This window comes from Heterodontus francisci, chromosome 38, assembly GCF_036365525.1.
Source record: "Heterodontus francisci isolate sHetFra1 chromosome 38, sHetFra1.hap1, whole genome shotgun sequence".
Classification (NCBI taxonomy): Eukaryota; Metazoa; Chordata; class Chondrichthyes; order Heterodontiformes; family Heterodontidae; genus Heterodontus; species Heterodontus francisci.
This window is the reverse complement of record NC_090408.1, coordinates 28,759,598-28,783,107: the sequence shown is the minus strand read 5'-3', so window position 1 is coordinate 28,783,107 and position 23,510 is coordinate 28,759,598. Positions and strand designations below refer to the sequence as shown.

The window sequence follows — 23,510 nt, the reverse complement described above, 5'->3', positions numbered from 1 at the left end:
GCAGGGCTACAGGAAAAGGGCAGGGAGTGGTATTAGCTGAGCTGCTCTTGCAGAGAGCTAGCACAGACACGATGGGCCAAATGGTCTCCTTCCGTGCTATGATTCATTCTAAGTGTGAGCTTATAACTATGCAGCGAAGAAAACAGAACATCTAGGACCTTGGTGAACAGGACAGACATTGTATTTCTTTAACAAATTAGATTTAGGGATTGAGAAACAAAGGAGGACTGAGAAGGAGGGTGAATTAATTCGAAGGGCAGCACCTGTAGCATTACAGCACCCCTGGACTAGAGGATCAGCCTTGATTATAAATTCAAATTCCTGACATGGTGCTTGAATGCAGAGCTTTCTGATTCACAGGGAAGTGTTATATCAATTGAGCCAAACCAATACACAACAGTGTATTATGTAAAGTGCTGTTATCCTGTACCACCACTCAGCATCATGGAATGATTGTAAAACTCACCTAGAAATAACCACAGAATGATATGTAATGGTTCATGTCCTTTATTCCAAAGGAGAACTTTAGGGATTAATCTACATCTGGAGCACTGACGTTATATATTCAGTTACAGTTGAATAACGGATCACTGTCACCAATGTGAGGTGCTGTAAAATTGTTTTACAGTTCTGAATATCTGTTGGCTACAAATCAGCTTTTTCCCCTTCTAAATGATTGCATTGCTAATTTTTTTTTTTAAAAGAATGGGTGAACGTCATTTTTTTTCCTGTTTAGTAGCATGCTTCTAAAGTTATAAAAAGTATTGGCTTTTGTATTTTTGAGCCACACACCTCTTACACCAGAGAGAAGCCCAGTCATTCAGCAGTATCACTTCAGCTGATCATTAGGTAGCAGTGGTGAAAGTAGTGGCAGCAGCAACAAAATGTTTGATTTTTTTTTCTCCCCTATTTTTCACTTGATGCCTTCCCCCAGGAATGCCACTGAGACTGCAGTCGGCATAGCAAAGAGTTCATAGCTGTACTATTAATCTTTTGAACTATTATACTATTAATCTTTCTACCATTGTTGAGTGCATGGCCATATGTTTATATATATTTCTCTTCAATATTAGTCTTTAAGCGTGTTCTAAAATCAAATATTTTGTGATTTAAATGCTTCAAAAAAAAAAACCATGAAATGTTCCACGTGTTAGACACAATGCACTGCATTATTATTTACCTTCATGATATCTATTTAAACCTGTTGATGTGGACAGAAACTCAGAAGTGAAATATTTCACTTCTTGAAGAGGTTTCTAATGTTCTTCATTTTAAAGGATTAGCTTTTTTGGGAGTTAAAATAGCTTTCTCAGCTGCCTGTGATCTCACATTAGGGCAAGATCAAACTTAAAATGCTGGTCCCTACCTATCTGAGATAAAGTTTGCCCTAACAGAGAAAAAAAAGAATCAAATGGTTCTACTGGAAAGGTACAGCCAAATGTTGATGGGACATTTTTACCAAAGTCTAAGCTGTTGCAGCAGAATGATGAATCAAAATCATAATTAGTGTGATGACAGACATCTTCCAGTGTCCAAAAACTCAGAAACCTGCTCACTCTCTGAATCCTAACACTGTCTCAGACGTTCCATTTTTAAAAAAAGTGATTGCATAGTCTCTTTGAAATAACATGGACTAAATTATAATTAGATATCATTTTACTTTAGGAAATTACAGATTTATTTGTCCTTCACCAATCATCCTGTGCTAAGCTTAGAACATACAGCAATGAGCCATGTCAGGAGTGAAACAGTAGAACAGTGGCCTAGATGTAATTATCCTGTGCACAAATGGAGAGGTCAGAGAAGCTCCAGATATTGGGCCTCGGACCTCATTTGAATAGGAATGGTGCTATGGGAGGAGCTCAAGAAGGTGAAAGGATGAAGAACAGGAGCTGCTAGTGCCACAGCGGCCTGCAGGTAAATTATAGCCTGGGGAGGAAGGCGGGAGCAGATTGTGGGCCCACAGGATCTGTGGCGATTAGGTGGGTGGTTTAGTGTGGGGTCAGGAGGATCACTGCTGCTTCCCCTGGCTCCACATTCAGAGATAAGTAACTTACATTTTTTGTTGCAGGAATTCTGAAGGGTTGGTTTTGCAGAGTGCAAACTGTGATGGCGCTGGCTGCCTTGGGACAAACTAATCTTGCAGCGGGGGCCTCAAACAGGTATTAGGCCCCATAAGCAAAGGGACTAATTTTTTTTTCAGGCGTGGGTAAAGGATGCCTCATTTGTCCTTACCCAATTTGGCAGGCAGCCAACTTCTAGTTGGCAGTGTGCACTTGCTGCCAGCTTTCCATTTTGGGGACATAGTAGGCTGCGTTTTGCCTGAAAAACAGGCACTGCAGGGTCCAATTTCTAGGCTGTAGTTTTCAACCACTTTCCTAGAACAAACAAGTTACTGATTGTGAAAATTCAGAACATATGAAGATAAAACTCTTTACTTGAAGACTAACAGCAATGAAATTGTCCAGTGGTTGTGTCACCACTTTCTCAATGAATATAAAAGCATGCTTATACCGTTGAAATTTTTATTTTTTTTTACAAGTTGGACATTACCTTAGTACCTAATTCAATATACATTTGCCATGATACACATATGTACTAATTGCAACAAACAGGAAACGCTACAGGGTTTTCAGAACTTTTCTGTACATCAATATACTCATTGTTTGCTAGCTGGTTAAGTACAGAAATAGTCATCCATAGTCAACATTAGTGATCTACGTAATGCAACAGCAATTGTGTTTTCAGCTGACCGCTGTTGATATTTTAAATATCTCCAGTTTCTTAAAACTAACCACTAGTAATGTACTTACGTCTTGTAACAGTTTATGGTACAAAAAAGTAAGATACAATATAAGCAGGAAACATAGGACTATATATACGTATAGGGTATAACTAAAGTGCATAGCCAAGATTTCAAAGGAAGATTGCCTTCATATTTTCTCAACACCATTATGGACGACGCAACTTTTTTTTATTGTTCTATCTGCTGAGATTCGTAACAAGTTTTACTTTTGTACCCTGGTTTTTGTTTTTTTTTAAAAAGAAAAAATACTGAATAGGTACAGTACTGTGCAGTGACAACTGGTAATTTGGACTAAATTGATTTCCCCAATCTTTCTTTAAAAATTAAATCCTTTTCTGTCTGCAGTGTTTGCCCCCTTCACAGAAAGGCATGTTTTAGGACAACCAAAGCACATTATGCTTTTATTCATTTTGTAATGGGTTGAATTAAGCAAATATCTGATAAGAGGGAAAAGTAAGGCTCTGGGGAATTATACATTTTAAGAAATTAATAGATTGAAATGTACAAAAAAAGCAAAAAGAAAATAGTCAAGGAGTACATCACAAATTCAGTAATGTTCCTATCAAAATATTACCCAACATTAATTTTTAAGATGATAGTTGTGAAACCTCTGAACTAATCTGTAAATCTACTGAGTAGCTTATTGATCTTTATTCTATGGGACCTAGAATTACCATAGCTTTCAATTAAATAATGGGTATCCAATTGGATTATAAATAGGCACGCATAATACACCATTTAGATTTGTAAATCAATGCTCGGAAAATCAGGTTTCTGAAATCGAATGCTTGGTCAATATATTTAATAACTTAAAACATGGAAACAATGAAAGGTGCAATAAGTATATTTTTTGGCCACCATGAAGTGATTATGAACTTAATATTGCTCTATTTCCAGTCACAGCACCTACTGTCCTTAAATTGGGCATATCCACGTGAAAAGCTTTCAGAATTGAATCCACGATAGACCTGCAAAATTGGGAACTTGGGGGGAAAGCGAGATTGAGGCTGCCCGGTTAGGGTGATACCTGCATCTTAAATCACTGCAACCTGCATGAAATCTGACCCCTAAGGTCACTAAATACTGTACTGCAAATACTGGAAAAATACCTCTAACTCTACTTCTGCAGTTGTCCTCTTTTACCCTAATATACAGTAACAAACAAATGAAATAATTGAGTAATTCCTGTATTGTGAAGCCTTAAGAGATTCCAATAAGGTGTATTTAAAAGGGAAGTAAGGTACTACCTCAAATACTGAAAAAAAAGTTTTGTTCAACCTGCAATATTTTTTATCTGCTGCCAAATATCTTTATAGTCCATCTGAGAATTTAATATTTTGCCTGTATGATTTTGTGCTTTAAGTCAAATTTGGAACTTCAAATAGTGATTACTACTTGCATTAAATCAAGTTTAAAACCGTTTTGAAAAAAGTGTAAAGTTGACATGAAATATTTTTAGTGAATGACAACTTAACAATATACAGTGCAGTACTAAATGAGTGTAGTTCAGCATATTTAGAGGACACTGGACAGGGTAACTATCATAATGTGCTAAGTAAAACACCAATACTAACAATGTAATTAGATTCTATTCTAACAGACCTTGTATTCTATTTATATATTGACTTAAATAATAGATATTAGACAAATGGTGCTATATACGGCAGTTGTATTTCCTCTTAATTCAGATTCCTAATAATTGAAATATGACACAACCTTAATTTACAGTTGTTAAATTCAAAGTATATTCATTGGAACTGCACCTTAGCAGTCATCACCAGGTTCTGCATGAAAGTGTTTGGCATTCTTTACTTTCAGTGCACATTCCTTTATAATGCAGATATTTTAACATTACTCTAGCTGTATGTAGTGAATGGGGATGATAATTTTCTGACCAACGTAGAATTTATATCTTAAGTGTCCCTCAGACACGCAAAAGGAATCCAAGGTTCATGCTACTTGGAATCTGAATGCTTTCAAGTGCCAAAGAAGATGGATTGAATGGGAATGTAACTGGAAATATGTGTTTTGCATCCATTAGCAGCTGCGGAGAGTCTTTTCGATTTTGTAAACGCACCTAGAGAGCAGAAAAAAATTATTGGAACAGAATTAATATGGTTTAAGTAGAATTACAGACTAAAAATGTTCCCAAAACTGGAAATAGATTTTATGATTTCTGCAGTTTTTTTCTAAATGTCTACAATACAGTGGTCATGGGACAAGGTGTTGCATCTCCGCCCCTGATTACACTAAATAACACCTCACTGTAAGTGGTTAGCAAATTCTGCTGCCTTTGGCCCATGGTGACAGACAGTCTGTCCCTTGATGCAGAGATTGATACATGCATAGGGAAAGCAGCTATGACCTTTAGCCGACTTGCGAAACGCACGTGGGATAACATCAAGCTGACCCTTAGGACCAAGCTGATGGTTTATAAGGCCTGTGTTCTCAGCACCTTGCTGTATGGCTGTGAAACATGGGCGACTTACAGCTACCAGGAAAAGCAGCTCAATAATTTCGATCTTCGCTGTCTGCGGCGCATTATGGGCATATCCTGGCAGAACAAAATCACAAATGTGGCCGTCCTCTCAAAAACAGAGCTCCCAAGTGTGTTAGCACTAATCAAACAGAGGCAGCTTCAGTGGATTGGACATATCCACAGGATGGAAGACAGTCGCATACTCAAGGACCTTCTGTATGGTGAGACAACAAGTGGGGCGTCCAAAGCTCTGCTTCAAGGATGCTTGCAAGCATGACGTGAAGGTCCTAAATGTCACCTATCGCGCCTGGGAGTCACCAGCTGGCAAAAGAGGGAAATGGCAACAAATCCTATGGACTGGTGTGAACTACCATGACTACCAGTTGCTACACCAGCTTGGGAATGGGCACTAACATCAAAACCAACAATTCACAGAGTCACTTGGCAGCTTCACGTGCAGCACTTTGGCAGAACCTGCCTCTCAAGGATTGGCCTTCACAGCCATCAACAAAGGTGCACCAAGAGAAGACACCTCACTTAAATGGATTGTTTGCTGCATGTCCATCATCTTTCATAGATGGAAGGATGCCAACCAAATGACAATAGATTCCGGGAAATAATCATGTACTGACACTGATGCTTACTAGAGGGAAACAAATATCAATCCTGCAACACATGCTGTTGTTTCTTGTACAGAGGGACCATGTAAAATACCGAAGACTTTCTACACAATTTCCAAAGAAAGATTTTCCTGAAGGTCCTATACAGGAAATAAATTTTATCCTAAAGATAATTACAATCCGTCTGGTTTGTAGGAACTCACAGCAGCAACACAGAAGAAAAATTAGCTCAAAGCTGCTCGACTTCCAAAATTTGATTAAATTATGTCAAAATTCTAGATAATCACCATTGGGCACTGGAAAATGTCTATGACCCAAGGCACGCTGATTTTTTTATTTTTCTACTCACACGCAAGCTGAAAGAAACCATGATAAAAACAACTCAAATATCAGGAGCTGCTTTATTACGAAAATATCAACCCTTCACTACGCAAGTAAACACTTAGTGAAATGTCATATTAAACATTTCAATATTCCTATTATAAATTCCCAAAGTTAAATTTGTTAAATGTATATGAAAGAGAAGGGGGACGATATGGACTAAGCATTTTTTTCTGAGGAAAAGAACAATTAAAGACCATAAAGGTTTACCTGAATAGTACGTATGAATGAGGCAGTTACACGCTCTTCAAACTCATTAACAGGAGTGTACAAATTTAGGACTTTCACAATCTGTTTGGCAAAGAAAGAAAATGCAGTTACTATTACAAGTTTTTACTACAGAGTTTGGAAGCCTGTCACTGATTTAGTTTGATGTACCTGTACCCCAAAGATTGCAGCGGTTCAAGAAGGCAGCTCACCACCTTCTCAAAGGCCATTAGGGATGGGCAATAAATGGTGGTCTAGCCAGCGATACCCACACCCCATGAATGAACTACAATGGGATCCAACTCTATGTGATGTTATCACTCAAGAAATACTCACTTGATACCAATCTAATGGTGCACGATTTGCAACATGAACCGATTAATCTAAGCCTCTGTCTCTATGTCTAGTTAAGCTTTTTGTTAAATTACCTCCATTATGAAGCTAACAAATACATCTTAAAGTATTTTCTTGGATGAATAGTATGATTGATATAAACCATTGTCAACATTATGACCTAAAGGAAATATTTATTTCACGACTCCCTCCTACAACCAGCTATTCAGTTGGGTCCTTCTGTGGTTTTCACTCCTTCCTAGAAGGAGTGGGCAAAATTATACCCAGAACTTCTTGCACTGAAGGTTGTGCCACTGTGCCAGTCACCACAAGAAGTTTGTTTTTTCAATAGAAACTTGTTTCCACTAAGTTTCAGTATTTGTCTTAAACTATAAAAAGGTTGTGCTGTTAGACATGTTTTCACACTGGTGATTGTGTCCTTACAACCGACTCTGGTCACACGGGAAATTTACCATTTTAAGCTGGAGAATAGATAATACGTATACAAGTCCACAAATCTGTCAATGAATTAGAATGGTCTTAGTATTTTTAAATGATTTGATTTATTCGTATTTTAGAAATCCCAGTTTCCCACTCTGATCTATACTGGGGCAGAAATAGAGATTGTGCGGTTAGACTTAATGCCCTGATGTTGGGGAAAAGGAGAATTAACCAAAGTTTCTGTTGTTGATCACCATCCCTGTTGGAGATGCACTTGCGAGGAGTTTAGGTGAGGGCTGGTTTGGGTTCAGCTGTGATGCCTTGACAGCAAAACATTCACTGACAAGCCTCAGCCATAAATAATAGGCAAGTGGCCAAGGTCCTAGACGGTGATCAATGCCTGTGGAAATGTACTCCAGCAAGGAGTCAACACCTTCAAAAAAAGAGAAAATTTGACAAGAAAAGTATTTTAAAAATTAATTTGAAATGATTATTATTGATGAATGTGCACTGACAGACAGAATTTATTTTTGCAGCATACCTGAGCAGTGGTAAGGGCATTGCACATTGAGCAAATGGCCTCTGCATCCTCATCAGTCTTCTTTTTCACCTGCAGTAACTGTGCAGCCTGAATTAATGGCTCTAGAGTTTCTTTTGCACCACTGGTCTGCAAGTTCTTGTCCCTCAGCCACTCCTCAAGTTGGCTCACATTGTACCTGCAGAACAAAGAACAAAATCAGGTTAGATTGGTTTGAAATACAGATTATAGGTTAGCAGATTATTAAAAGAATCCATTTGAAATTAGGACATGACTCATTTACTAAACAGGTTATGCAACGATAGTTCAAGAGGCATAAATTGACAGCAACGTTAAACTGGATTTTTTTAAATTATTCGTTTGTGGAATGAGGGCGTCACTGGCTAGGCCAGCATTTATTGCCCATCCCTAATTGCCCTTGACAACTGAGTGGCTTGCTTGGCCATTTCGGAGGGCTTTTTTTAAAAAAAAGGGTCAACCACATTGCTGTCAGGGGTCAGGTGTCACATGTAGGCCAGACCAGGTAAGGACGGCAGGGGGATTAGTGAACTAGATGGGTTTTTACAACAAACAACAATAGTTTCATGGTCACACTTCAACTAGCTTTTTTCTTTATATTCCCAGATTAACTGAATTTAAATTTCACCATCTGCCATGGTGAGATTTGAACCAATGTCCCCAGAGTAGTAGCCTGGGTCTCTGGATTACTAGCCCAGTGACATGACCACCTCCCACTGCCTCCCCACGGATTAACACGGATTTCTTTTGGGAGAGAAAGCAGGAGGCAAGGTCATTTCACCTCATGTAAGATCAAGACACCAGGAAAGAGGGGAAGAGGGCAAAAAAAAAAACCCACTTAAACAGCTGGCATAAAAGCTCATGAAAACCTGTCATCTGGAAATAAATCTTTAAAAATTAAGAAAAAGCCAAAAAAATAAACTATAAGCACTAACCTAAATCATAATGTGCTTCTGAAAGACGTGCCCACCTGAAAGATGGATCTTGAAACCCCTTTTGCCTGGGACGTGCTGGGAACATGGTCTCCAGGATGCCTCCCAGCTATGAATATACTAACAAAGCTTCCGCCTGCTTCGATTGAGAGCTTCCAACACTTACCACGGGACCAGCTGGAATTTGGTGCAGGGTCAAAATTAGGCAGCAATCTGGCAAAACTCAATTTCTGCCAGATTTTACTACTCAGTACGCCTCGCCTGCATGAAAAATTGGCATGGACAAGGCATACTGGACCCTGAAATCTGTCCCCAAATATCCAATGAGATCCAAACCTTAAAGATCCACTGCCATGAATACCCAACGATAAACACCTTAGAATAATGTTGATGTTGCTGTACTTTGATTGGAAAATTAAACCACCACTTAAAGTTTGAAGTTAGATCCGAATTCAAGTTTGTACTAATTGGAAGTATGGGGCAGTTTAAAAATATATAGCTGTTGTATGAAAAGAAACATATTTCTTCCTATTTTGCTTTGTTTTTAAGAGAAACTATCTGAACTGGGTTTTGCTCTGACGGAAATGTTTGTTAGAAAGTTATTTCTGGTTTGAGCTGACGGCTGAAAATAAGTTGAAGAGTCGGTTACTGTTTACCAACGAGCGATGGAGCACACTTCTACAACTGTGAAAAGGAGTTCATTACATAGCTTTGGCCTACGTCTGAATGTTCTGTACATTAAAAATTAATTAGCATTTAATATTTTCCACCATATTTGATGATGCTTAAATGCTTTAAATTGCTCAACTTTAAGGAAATAAAAAAGAAATAATCTCACCGTTTTTAAAATTAATTACTTTTGCATTGTTATTGAAGATGCAGGCTATTATAGGTGACAATATTCTGTTAATACCCATGGGTTTTCTACATAACAGCACTGCAGAGTACCTAACTTTCTAACGATTTTGGATGGATCACTTACCTGATCTGCATTCCTTTGCTCCATGAGCACATGTCTTTGCGAAGAAGCAAGTTGTTGAGGGTGACAGATCCAATGATATAGAACATCTGCTTGACAATCTGTTTAATGAGCTCGGGATCCATACCATGCTGGCACATTGTGGAATGGAGATTATTCAGTTGCCGGACAATAGAATCTAGAGTATAGGTTCCTTCGTCTGCAACGCTGGATGTCCTCTTACGAAGACCTGTGGGCTTTAGCCCAGATACTCCCTGAATAGTCTCGTGTTCCAACATACCTGAAACTATTTCACAACAAAAGGAAGTTAGTAATAGAACTTTCAATCCAACTTTCCCTTTGGAGCAAGAATGAAGATTAGTAGCAGCCTTTAATGGCATACAAATTAGTCTTCCTCACAGAAAAGTGCTGAGTTTTCAACTCTGTTATTTAACTGTGTTCCCTCCCTCCCCTACACAGTAAAAGACACATCCAGCTTCATCAGCATCTCTGAGCCCATCACATTGTTCAATATCATAGCAGCACTTGTACAAGCTGATGGGACCCATGAGAAAAGCAGCAGAATGTCGCATTTCCACACCCAGCCTCAGAAACACGGAGGCCGACCATACATAATTAAACGTAACATTCATAAAGTGAAGTACCCCTAGGGAATAAAAGAACTCTCCCAATATCCATATTTAGAAAGCATGAGCGAACAGTCCTGCCTCAGGGATTTAACAGCGGGCCAAACATGCCAACTATCCAAAATGATTTCCGCCTGCAACATTGAAAGGGATTTCAAAATCATCTAAAAAGGTCCTGTTTTTCAAAAGCTTGGCATTCTAATAGATGTCCATTATCTGATGGGCTGGCTTTTCCATGTTTGCCAGTGTGACCTTGTTCATACCTTCATCTATTTTCAGTATCCCAAATAGCACCAATTGCAATGAAGTCTCTAAAAGGTATGCCAGGATACACGGGGCCTTCTGCATAGTAATAGAGGAGGTTGCATTAAATACCGTGTGCCTGGGGCCCTGAATTGGAAAACACTTTTAATCTTAATGGAGCAGATTCCTAACATACATTAAACAAAATGCTGGATGGGCGAATTCCAGCTGATACTGAACTTCATAGTAAACAACAGTTAACCTCCAAAACTGTGATGAGTAAGCACTAATCTTTCCACTGGGGGCTACTTTAGTTCATGGCCACCCAGGTTCAATTCCTTGTATTCAAGAGGAAGTAAATTTAAAAAAAACTCATTCATATTTGCTAAATTCAATTGGGCAGAAATTCATTCATGTAGTGCTGCTTCTAGCAGTGCTATGTCGACTTACCGCAGTTACCCAGAGGCAGGCAGCCCTGCGGGACTATATTAGATTAGAGATACAGCACTGAAACAGGCCCTTCGGCCCACCGAGTCTGTGCCGAACATCAACCACCCATTTATACTAATCCTACACTAATCCCATATTCCTACCAAACATCCCCACCTGTCCCTATATTTCCCTACCACCTACCTATACTAGTGACAATTTATAATGGCCAATTTACCTATCAACCTGCAAGTCTTTTGGCTTGTGGGAGGAAACCGGAGCACCCGGAGAAAACCCACGCAGACACAGGGAGAACTTGCAAACTCCACACAGGCAGTACCCGGAATCGAACCCGGGTCCCTGGAGCTGTGAGGCTGCGGTGCTAACCACTGCGCCATTGTGCCGCCCTATATCTATATCATGATGATATAGAAGTGGGCTGCGCAGGTAGGGGACCACGGCATTGCCTGCCCCCGGGGAAATCAAGGCAAGTCTGCATAGTGCAAACAAATTTCTCCCCCTATATATTTTATAATTCTGTTCTATCTAACAGATATTATCAAAGAGGCGCTGTTCTTTCTGTTTGAGAATAATATGGAAAAAACTGGAATGCAGTTGTTACAGTCCAATATAAATGCTCATTGGGTATTTGGGTTTGAACTTGAGAGATGGAACTTGCTTCCGCCTTTAGATAGTGGATCCTCTGGTTTTTAATAACTTCATATTGCTGCTGCAGTTCAAAAGACTTCCTTGCTCTCCAGCTTTCTGCCAGCACAAACTTGATTCCATGTTCCAGGCTGTTCTTTCATCTCGGGTCACAATATTTCTGTTACTTACTGTAGGAAGGATCAGCTTGCAACATTGGAATTTATTCCCCAAAAGTTAATTTTCAGTATATGGGTGACGTGTTTTCACTATTAAAAGGTATTCTTCTTCTTCTTCTTTGGCCTCCCTGTCTCGAGAGACAATGGGTAAGCGTCTAGAGGTGGTCAGTGGTTTGAGAAGCAGCGCCTGGAGTGGCTATAAAGGCCAATTCTAGAGTGACAGACTCTTCCACAGGCGCTACAGATAAAATCGGTTGTCGGGGCTGTTACACAGTTGGCTCTCCCCTTGCACTTCTGTCTTTTTTCCTGCCAACTGCTAAGTCTCTTCGACTCGCCACTCTTCAGCCCCGCCTTTATGGCTGCCTGCCAGCTCTGGCGATCACTGGCAACTCACTCCCAAGACTTGTGGTCAATGTCACAGGACTTCATGTCACGTTTGCAGACGTCTTTAAAGCGGAGACATGGACGGCCAGTGGGTCTGATACCAGTGACGAGCTCGCTGTACAATGCATTCTGCCATCTTCCATGCGGCTCACATGGGCAAGCCATCTCGAGCACCGCTGGCTCAGTAGGGTGTATATGCTGGGGATGTTGGCCGCCTCGAGGATTTCTGCGAGGGAGATACGGTTCTGCCACCTGATGCCAAGGATTCTTCGGAGGCAGCGAAGATGGAATGAGTTGCGACGTCGTTCTTGGCTGACATATGTTGTCCAGGCCTCGCTGCCGTAGAGCAAGGTACTGAGATTACAGGCTTGAAACACTCAGACTTTTGTGTTCTGTGTCAGTGCGCCATTTTCACCACACTCTCTTGGCCAGTCTGGACATAGCAGTGGATACCTTTCCCATGCGCTTGTTGATTTCTGCATCGAGAGAGAGGTTACTGGTGATAGTTGAACCTAGATAGGTGAACTCTTGAACCACTTCCAGGGCATGGTCGCCAATATTGATGGATGGAGCATTTCTGACGTCCTGTCCCAAGATGTTCGTTTTCTTGAGGCTGATGGTTAGGCCAAATTTGTTGCAGGCAGCCGGAATCCTGTCGATGAGTCTCTGCAGACACTCTTCAGTGTGAGATGTTAATGCAGCATTGTCAGCAAAGAGGAGTTCCCTGATGAGGACTTTCTGTACTTTGGTCTTCGCTCTTAAGACGGGCAAGGTTGAACAACCTGCCATCTGATCTTGTGTGGAGGAAAATTCCTTCTTCAGAAGACTTGAACGCATGAGAAAGCAGCAGGGAGAAGATCCCAAACAGTGCAAGTGCGAGAACACAGCCCTGTTTTACGCCACTCAAATACCAAAAAGTATTAGTGCCCTCAATGTCTGATCCCTTATTCAAGCGTACAATAAATCAAAGTTCTGGTCTCAAATGGATTTAGCCAGGTCAATTCCTCCTCCTGACACCCAAAAGTAATCTCTTAGTTTACTGTACCTTCTAAGAAATGAGGTTCAGCGACTTCCTGTTTTCACCAGTTACAGGCAATGTTTCTTAATAACAATTTTATTTCCTTAATTCTCATTATTTGCAAATGCTTACCAATCATTGGCTGCAGGACATTTTCCATGACCTTGGTGAGCTGTTGATATATCTGAATTGCTAAGTCACTTATCACCTGTCTGTATTCAGCAAGATCAAAGTTTCTCAAACAATGATCATTTTGTCGAGGAGTGTTGTGCTTCATGAATGCCTGAAATAATGTGCAAATTACAATGGTAAACAAAAAATCGTAATGAAAGCTGTTTGCACTGACAATACACCCTTCATCATGTTACTCAATGAACAAACTAAAACAGAAAGAGAAAATGTATCACAGGCTACATGCAATCTCAATAAACTAAGAACAAGCTTCTGATTACTTTTGATGCCAATATTAGTTCAAAACTCTATGGAATCTAGTTTTCATCAGTAGTACAATGTTGAACTAATATGTGAAACATTGCTTTGTGTGTTAATTTAAGTGGATTAATAATTGCATTGAATTGACATAAATGTGACGATCTGGTGAACCCCGTAAATTCCATGCCCAGTTTGATAACGTGTGGAATAGGGGTCTGTACTTCTGGATTAATGTACCAGGCTGCACCTCTAACAGTATTCTGAAACAGGGAGCTGACAGCTGACTAAAATACATTGTGGGCTGGATTTTATAGAGGCCCAGGATCTGTGGCGGTGGGGGGGGGGGGGGAACGAAGATTGTCCCGGATGAGGCTTGCCACGGACCTCGACGCCAGCAGGGCCCGACCCGATCTCCACGGAGGCGGAGAGGCCTCGTGTTGGCCCCCCCTGCTGCTTGATGACAGGCCCTGCATTTAAGTATTTAAATAAATCTACATACCTAACTTAATTGCAGGCCCGCCTCCGGTCCTGTTGCAATCTTCGTGCCGCTGGCCAGCACTCCCGCATCTTCTGATCCCCGTCCAGGGAATCGAGACGCCAGACTGGTCGGGAGGGGGGAGCAGTGATAAAGTCTTCTCATTGATGGAGGGGATGGTGAGAAGGGGTAAAGTTTATAGTTGATGTACTTTGGTGGCCGGGGGGGGGGGGGGGTGGGGAAGGTCAATTGAAGAAAAGTGTTTTGGGCTGGAGGGGGCAAGTATTTAATATTGTGGTTATTGGGAGGGGGGGCATGAGAGAGGTGCAAAAATACCAGTTTTAATTTTAATAAATGTTTATTGCTTTCTTAAAAAATCCCAGAAGGGCTCAAAGCCCTTTAAAAATGCCAGACGGCCGTCTTCTCCATGTATTTGGTGGGGGGCAGGGGGGTCAGCCCACCTAGCTATTTAAATGAGCCACCGCACTTGGAATCACAGCGGCTCTTTGGCGTGCAGGCCCCCATTTTTTTCACCCGCTTCCCATTTTGGCGGCAGCCCTATAGAATTCAGCCCTGTGTATTCATTATTAGCATATTAATGCACAATAGAATATATTCCGATCAGCAGATTTCACAGAGTCACACAGCACTGAAACAGGCCCTTCGGCCCACCGGGTCTGTGCCAACCAACAACCACCCATTTATACTAATCCTACATTAGTCCCATATTCCCTACCACATCCCCACCATTCTCCTACCACCTACCTACACTCGGGGCAATTTACAATGGCCAATTTACCTATCAACCTGCAGGTCTTTGGCTGTGGGAGGAAACTGGAGCACCCGGCGAAAACCCACGCCGTCACAGGGAGAACTTGCAAACTCCGCACAGGCAGTACCCAGAACCGAACACAGGTCGCTGGAGCTGTGAGGCTACTGTGCTAACCACTGCGCCACTGTGCCGCCCAAAATCAAATCAAAATTATTTGCCAGGAAATAAAAACACATTTTTAAATCACCACTATTTAAATAAAATGTTATATCTATTTATCCTACAGCTTTTGTTCATACTGCAAGCAAAATGATTCAATAGCAGAATGAGTTTCCTGAGTAAAGCACGATGCCTGTTTTTGCTTTATCCTCTCTTCCTATATTGAACTTGCTGGTTCCTTCACAACTACATTTTCTCAAGTCTTGGAGAACTCCAAAACTGTCTCTACATCACAACAAAGCTTGGGAAACTGAAAATTAAGACTTGTTTCTGTGGCACCATACACTTTTTCTTTAACCATTTTTAACTGCCAAGAGCAGCAAGAGTGATGTGTGCAGTTGTAATAAGGAAAAGGTATATATTTTGGTAGCTACAATAGGATGACAGCAATGAAACAAATTTATAAGATAACTTTTCCATGACAGACTTTAAATTGCACTTTACCTCTTCTCCACTGTATTGCTTCAGACAATGCAAGAAGCGACAAGTGTTGGACAACCAGAATGAGACAATTTCAAAGTCATCACTTCGTTTCTGCAATAAGGGTGGGTTGGGAGAAAGCAAGAACATCAGGAAAACAAGTCTTAAGTAAGCTTAAAGAAAAATATTCCCGTGAAAATATCTCAGCAATAGATTGCCGAGTGTCCAGTTGGCATCTTCAGTATACGCTCACAATAATTCCAGCAAATCATAACCGAGTGTTGATGGCCAGGTAATCTGTACAGGTATTCTGGATATAATGCTAAATTTGTCTGGTGACTCTCTTCATGACACACAGAAATTTTGTACTTCGAGATAATTATTGTTTAAGTGTCATCCTTAATGCTGATGCTGAATATACCACTCCTTTAATAATTTATTTTTAAGAGACAAGAGAACCCTAACCCTATTCTAAAATCTAAGGAGTTTAACAAGCATTAAAAATGCAATATTAAAAGCATACTGCAGGAAAATTTTACATAGATCATAATCATGAACCTTCCAATATAAACGGGTAGATACTCAAAATGAAATATAATCTCAGCGACTACAATCTTTTTTTCTTAAAGTGGCCCCAAGAAAGATTATATTGGTCAAACTGCAGATCTGGCTTTGAGGCATTTGTAACAGAAAAAAAAACTATAAGAAGTTGATGTTGCAAAAGCCGACCATGCGTTTCAAGGATGACCAAAGATATTACTTCGTTCTCACAATCATTTCCAAAACATTCTGGTATCCCGCAATGATTTAGCACTGGACACCAAGTGCACCCAAATTCAGTGCTGAATCACAATTGAAGTTATTTTGGGAATACTCTCGCAGCAAGTGATAATTTTTGAACCTGTGTCTCACAAAAAGCCTAAAAGGTAATGCAATCTGACAGTGTCCTGCTGAAAAGTAAAATTTTGAAATTCACTGTTGAGACAAGTGCTGAACCGATTTAGGGGTATTACATTCAGCACTCAGCACATGATGAGAAAATGGCACCAAAACCTTTTGGAAAAGAGTGTGGAAACTGCATAATAGTTGTGTAATAATAAAAGAATACAAAATGACTTTAAAAAAATGTTAGGTTGATCTTACATTTCCCATATTGACATCTGACAGTTTAGTTTTTTCCTGAACTAAACATTTAATGATGGCTGATAATCTTTTTGGAGCTCGTTTACATTCCCCACAATAAAATTCAGCGTCTACAATCTTTTTTTCTTAAAGTGGCCCCAGAAAGATTATATTGGTCAAACTGCAGATCTGGCTTTGATGCATTTGTAACAGGAAAAAAAAACTATAAGAAGTTCACTTATTACTTTTTGGCTGTTTTCATACCAGGCCACTAGCACAGCTACAGTAATTTCTGAAAAATTAATACAGTGGACTGTGTTTTCCGATAAACCACTTTGTAAAAGCTTTTGCACTCTTCACCCACAGCTGGGGAATTGTGCTGCTAAATGACTCTTCACTGTATGTGTTTTGGCATGCTACAGAATAAATATAGAACCTCGACATCCTACGGAACTGCTGTATCACTGATAACATGGAAATTTGCATTATAGAGGACATCTATTTACCACATGGCGACTCTCTAAAAGCTCTAACCACTTAATCCTACTCCCTTTCCCCATATCCTTTTAAATTTTCCTTTTTCAAATATTAATCACTTTCCTTTTGAAGGCTATTATAGATTCTGCTGCCACTATTGTTTCTGTTACAGTATTTCATGTCCTAACATTCCACTGTATTAAAACAATTTAACCTCTCCTTTTGTTATGATCTTAAATTTATGCACTTTAGTTACTGACTCGAACAAGGGGAAATGTTTCTCCCTGATCTGCTTTATCAAAACATCTCAGAATTTTGAGCATGTCTGTTATATCTCAACATTTGTTAATGCTAGTCCCATTTTCTTTAGTCTTCCCTCAAAACTAAAGCTTCTCATTCTCGGCAGGTGAAGTTCTTCTGCGCCCTTTCCGGCCATGATACCTTTTCTGAAAAGTAAGGTAGCTAAAAGTGGACAACACATTATTCCAACTGCAACCTGATCAATGATTTATATAGATGTTATGAGATTGGAATGCAATGCATGGCATTGATTCACTGATAATTATACTGGCTTTAAAATCAATTCGCTAAGCTTTATGCACATTTAGTAAACAAACTACATGCCAGATGCCTGCTGGATACAACAAACCTAGGTCAACCCAACATCATAGAAACTCATGACTGCATCATTCATGTTAGTTAGTATGTCCCACCCTTAGTATCAATACCATATTACTAGGTTCCTGCCATATATTCTTTATTTACCAGTTACTTCATTCTTAGGTGCAGTATTACTGAACGGTGTCGAGATTATCTTTAGTTATTCCTTAAAATATTCTTTCACCCTCAGTTCTGGTGATTGCTGCTTATATATAAGCACAGGATAAAGGATTTCTAATTGCACAACATTTTCTAAACAAAGAAATTCCTGCTAAATGGATCTTATTGGTCATCATAAAGGGAGCATTGATGTTAATGGTCTGATTACTTATCAAGGATTTATTCAACTGGGATCAATCAGAGTTGTGAGGTTGGATGATGTGACGACAGTGGTTGGAAATGTATTGTGCTTCAGTGAATATGATCAATATGCAGCAGTTCTAACAGTAGCACATTGAAATCATATCATTGCCAGAATCTACCCCATGCAATAGATTCAGGTATTATCAAATCATGGTAAACACAAAACAAAACAAATGTATACTATGATATATAAAAAGAATATAAATGCTGCAAATCTGAAAAAAATTACAGGCCAATCAGCAAAAAGGAAAAAGGTTAACCTTTGGCGAGAACCTTTATTAGAACTTCTAACAAGTAGCCCAGATTTTCCGATCAGCGTCTTCTTTTTAAACACTGGCTTCATTCCAATTAATTTAAACAAGTTACCAATCGGTAAACTTCGGCCAATGTCTCTACCTGAAATCTTAACTCTTTTCATAAACAGGTGGCCCCAGTATGCATTTCCAGCATTTGTAGTCACTACTGCTTCTGTCTACAAAGAATTAGCACGAGCACAGCAGCCGAGTGGTTATGGTACTGGACTGGCAAACCAGAAAGTTCCAATCTCACCAATCTCACAGCACCGGAGGAGGCCATTTGGCCCGTTTTTCCTCATTGCGCCATTGTTTCTTTTGCCAATCACCATGGCAAGAAATAACTTTATCATCCACTATATCTGCTAATTCTAGGAGGTTCACTAACGCATTGAAAAAAAGTGAGGCACATTATTTAAATTTTCTTTTCTAGATTCATACTACCCTTAAAAGAATATTCATACCTTCAAGATTTTCTTGATGCCATTAATAGTTGATGTCAGCAGGGATCGCACTCTCTGATCATCATTAATGTAATCAGCATGGCGTACACACATAAACAGGATGTACGCTGGCAGACCAGGGATCAGGTTGACAGCCACACCACGAGGCTTTAGTTCTGGGGTTTAAATGGAGTGCATTTTAATTTCAGAAAGGCAGTACAAAAAGGTATAGACTAAAGAGCTATAGGCGAAACACAGGGCCGACCTACGTTTGACCTTGATAGGCTTGACCTATCCACCGACTGTACATTCCTCACTGGCACAGATCATCATTCAGCTAGGGAAGACATGGAGTTCCCCACAACCTTGAGGATGATGCTGCTCCTGTCTAAATCAACATACAGCAGAGGAGATCTGCAGTACAGGTTCATTCTTTCCACCCACACTCCAGGGTGATTGCTAGCTTACGAATGTCGTTGCAGCGCTTTTCATTTCTGTGCCGGTGATAAATGGCTGATGACGACATAGCCAGGTAAACATCAAATGCAGTCACTTGAATGGTTCCCTGGTGGTCACAACTGCAATTTTCTGAACAATGAATGAAGAAAATAGACTAGCCCTTTGCGCCAATTACAAATCAATATTGTACAGCAATTTATATTGTTACTTTCGGAAGTGGACTGCAATAATCTTCAACCTCCTTTACTCCCGGTTCAGTACAACAAACCTGAAAGTAATCAGAGCAGCATTTTCCACTGGGCCTAGCTATTTCCTACCACTAGTCAGAGCATTTAGCCTTGCAAGCAAAAAACATGCAAGAATAGTCTCTTCAGTGTTAAATACTGGGTTCTGACTAGATTTGTTTATCATCTTTGTCTTGGTCCCGGCTCTTTTAATTACTGAGGGCAGGGGAATGATTTTGCTCATGTAAACCTAGATTTTCTGCTGCTGACCAGACATTGCAGTGACATGAATTGGGCTGGGAGAATCCACTGGGGGTTAGGGACCAGCATTTAATGATGTGCCCATTTAATTTAAATATACACTTGGTCTGCTCTCCATATCCCAGCACAATGGCACAGTGGTTAGCACCGCAGCCTCACAGCTCCATGGACCTGGGTTCGATTCTGGGTTCTCCCTGTGACCGAGTGGGTTTCCGCCGGGTGCTCCGGTTTCCTCCCACAGCCAAAGACTTGCAGGTGATGGGTAAATTGGCCGTTGTAAATTGCCCCTAGTGTAGATAGGTGGTAGGGAATATGGGATTACTGTAGGGTTAGTATAAATGGGTGGTTCTTGGTCGGCACAGACTCGGTGGGCCGAAGGGCCTGTTTCAGTGCTGTATCTAAACAAAATAAATAAAATAAAAGACATCAGGCCAGAATTTCCTGAAAACAATGTTGCAGATGTACCATGAAGCTATGATGCAGAAACTCCAGGAAATTATGGCATGAGTGACTTATGCCATTATGTACAGCATCCCATGATTTGTTGGGACTTTGTGCTGCTCCACAGAGATCCTCACCAAAAATCTTGAACGGCTAATTATCATAGCTCCGCTCCGATTAAAATCAATGGCAAAATTGAGTTTGCTGAATTAAAGCCACTGTGATCGTCACAGCCCTTGAAATGTTGCGGAATGATACTGGTGGGCTCAGTATGTTTGGTCAATCAGAGGAACTGAAGTTTCCTGTTTAAATTAAGAAAAATTATCTTGGCCTCATTAGGTGCTTTTCATTATTTAGTGGTGCAGTTCCAGCAATCTCTAGGGTTATCGATGCAAAGTGCCAGGAAGTTATGTACATATCGGGCTGGTTCCTAACCTTAAACTACCATTCAAATTTGCCTTTTTTTAAAAAAAAAATGAAAATCTGATCATTAAACCCTATGCACTGTGAATGTGATAGTCATTGATCAAAATTTACATCACATTAAAATCCAAGTACTAAATCAGAAATAGATTAATTACACACTGCTTGAGCAACTGAAAACTAAAAGCTGCTGGTTTCCGAGTTGTTTGTACAATTTAAATGGGAAGTGTGCGGCAGGTGGGGTCATTATTCCATCTAATAGACTAACCAGGGAAATATAAAAACAGTCATTAAGGCAAATTAGCTCTCAATAATTGAATTTGCACTGGTCTCTGCCCATCAGTTTAACCTTCAAGGGCATTGCAGCTACCATGCAGCATAGGGCTAGTACATTCAATGACTGTAGTAGTCAAATGTGGCCTGAAACTTGGCTCTAGCTTTTTGCAGGTATGGCGTAATGCTGACCCAAGGGGTGGTTGCATCGAATGGCACAAAAAGCAAATAGCTCATAACTACCTCATGCAGCTTCCTCTCTACTTCAGCAGCAAGAAAATAGGGGTTGGTCACTGAAGAAAAAAAGTGCTTCATTTTCAAATGATAAATGAGTGAACACAGCCAAGACTGCAGAAGTGTATACTTACCTAGTATAAGATTCTTGATAAGCTTAAGTTCATCATCCTTCTTGTACTCCAGCATTCCCTGGAAATCCTTTTCTTTCCTTGGAATATTCACAGGACGGATGGGTTCATCAGTTAGCTGAGCTGGAGATACATTCTCTGTCTGGCCCACTATTACAAAAGACAATATGAACAGACATATCTTCCAAGTGACCTTTTTATGTGAAGTATTGCACACAAGTTGTACAAGGAAGAATAGAACTTATACATCATAAATGAACAGGGAAACAAGTTTTCAAGACACTGGAGGAAAACTACATTTGCACCAGAAAGTTACTTAAATGAAAGTACCAATTGATACTCCCACCTTGCAGAGTGCTATTTTACAATATCAAAAATATTAATTTCTGCAAAATCTCTTTACTGAGCAATGTAAGTTGCGCATCAAACCATATTTCACATGCTCTTTATAATATAAAATATAATAGTAAAATATTAGCGAGTTAGGAAGGGGGTATTTTAGCATCAGAGAAACATAGAAAAATTACAGCTCAGAAGGAGGCTATTCAGCCCGTCGTGTTCATGCCGGCTGAGAAGAAAAAAAATAGAAACTAACCGCCCAATCTAATCCAACCTCCCACCACCTGGTCCATAGTCTTGCAGGTTACAGCACTTCAGGTGCACGTCCTGGTACCTTACTGGTTTCTGCCTCCACCACCATTCCTGGCAGTGAATTCCAGACACCCACCACCCTCTGGGTGACAAGGTTTTTCCTCATGTCTCCTCTAATCCTTCTACCCATCACCTTAAATCTGTGCCCCCTAGTAATTGACCTCTCCGCTACGGGAAACAGGTCCTTCCTGTATACTCAATCTACGCCCCTCAATTAAGTCACCCCTCAGCCTCCTCTGTTCTAAGGAAAACAACCCCAGCCTATCCAATCTTACTTCATAGCCGCGACTTCCGAACCCTGGCAACATTCTTGTAAATCTCCTCTGCACTCTCTCCAGAGCAATTATGTCCTTTCTGTAATGCGGTGACCAGAACTGTACACAATATTCCAACTGTGGCCTAACCAGTGTTTCATACAGTTCCAGCATTACATCCCTGCTTTTGTATTCTATACCTCAGCCAATAAAGCAAAGCACTCCATATGCCTTCTTCACCACTCTTATCTACCTGTCCTGCCACCTTCAGGGACCTGTGGAATTACACTCTAAGGTCTCTCACTTCTTCTACTCCTCTCAGTATCCTCCCGTTTATTGTGTATTCCCTCGCTTTATTTGCCCTCCCCAAATGCATTACCTCACACTTATCTGGATTGAATTCCATTTGCCACTTTTCCTCCCACTCAACAAAACCATTGATATCTTATTTATTTATTTAGAGATACAGCACTGAAACAGGCCCTTCGGCCCACCAAGTCTGTGCCGACCATCAACTACCCATTTATACTAATCCTATATTAATCCCATATTCCTACCTTCCCTATATTCCCCTACCACCTACCTATACTAGGGGCAATTTATAATGGCCAATTTACCTATCAACCTGCAGGTAGGTCTTTGGCTGTGGGAGGAAACCTGAGCACCCGGCGAAAACCCACGCAGACACAGGGAGAACTTGCAAACTCCACACAGGCAGTACCCAGAATCGAACCCGGGTCGCTGGAGCTATGAGGCTGCAGTGCTAACCCATTCTGGAGTCTACAGCTATCCTCTTCACTATCAACTACAAGACCAATTTTTGTGTCATCAGCAAATTTCCCAATCATGCCTCCCACATTTAAGTCCAAATCATTAATATACACCACAAACAGCAAGGGACCCAATGAGCCCTATGGAACACCACTGGAAACAGCTTTCCAATCACAAAAACATCCACCGACTACCACCCTTTGTTTCCTGTCCCTGAGCCATTTCTGGATCCAACCTGCCACATTCCCCTGTATCCCATGGGCTTTCATTTTTCTGACCAGTCTGCCATGTGGGATTTTGTCAAATGCCTTACTAAAATCCATGTAGACCACATCCACTGCACTACCCTCATCAATCCTTCTTGTTATTTCCTCAAAAAACTCAATTGTTTAGTAAGACATGACCTTCCCTTAACAAACCCATGCTGACTATCCCTGATTAATCAGTGCCTTTC

The 23,510-nt window shown here is 40.4% G+C and overlaps 1 protein-coding gene across 9 annotated transcripts in view; it reads right to left on the bottom strand.

Annotated features, from left to right (window-relative positions):
- Positions 1 to 2,517: 2,517 nt before the first annotated feature.
- myo5aa (myosin VAa) overlaps positions 2,518 to 23,510 on the bottom strand; it is a 189,764-nt gene continuing 168,771 nt past the window's right edge. For all 9 annotated transcript variants that reach the window (XM_068017977.1, XM_068017976.1, XM_068017979.1 and 6 more), the window contains 8 exons: positions 21,384 to 21,530; positions 18,956 to 19,110; positions 15,601 to 15,690; positions 13,391 to 13,541; positions 9,738 to 10,020; positions 7,809 to 7,983; positions 6,497 to 6,577; positions 2,518 to 4,883 (listed from right to left, as the gene is read on the bottom strand). In XM_068017977.1, coding sequence (XP_067874078.1) covers positions 4,731 to 4,883; positions 6,497 to 6,577; positions 7,809 to 7,983; positions 9,738 to 10,020; positions 13,391 to 13,541; positions 15,601 to 15,690; positions 18,956 to 19,110; positions 21,384 to 21,530 — 1,235 coding nt within the window. In that variant the 3' untranslated portion in view covers positions 2,518 to 4,730. The remainder of the gene's footprint in view (positions 4,884 to 6,496; positions 6,578 to 7,808; positions 7,984 to 9,737; positions 10,021 to 13,390; positions 13,542 to 15,600; positions 15,691 to 18,955; positions 19,111 to 21,383; positions 21,531 to 23,510) is intronic.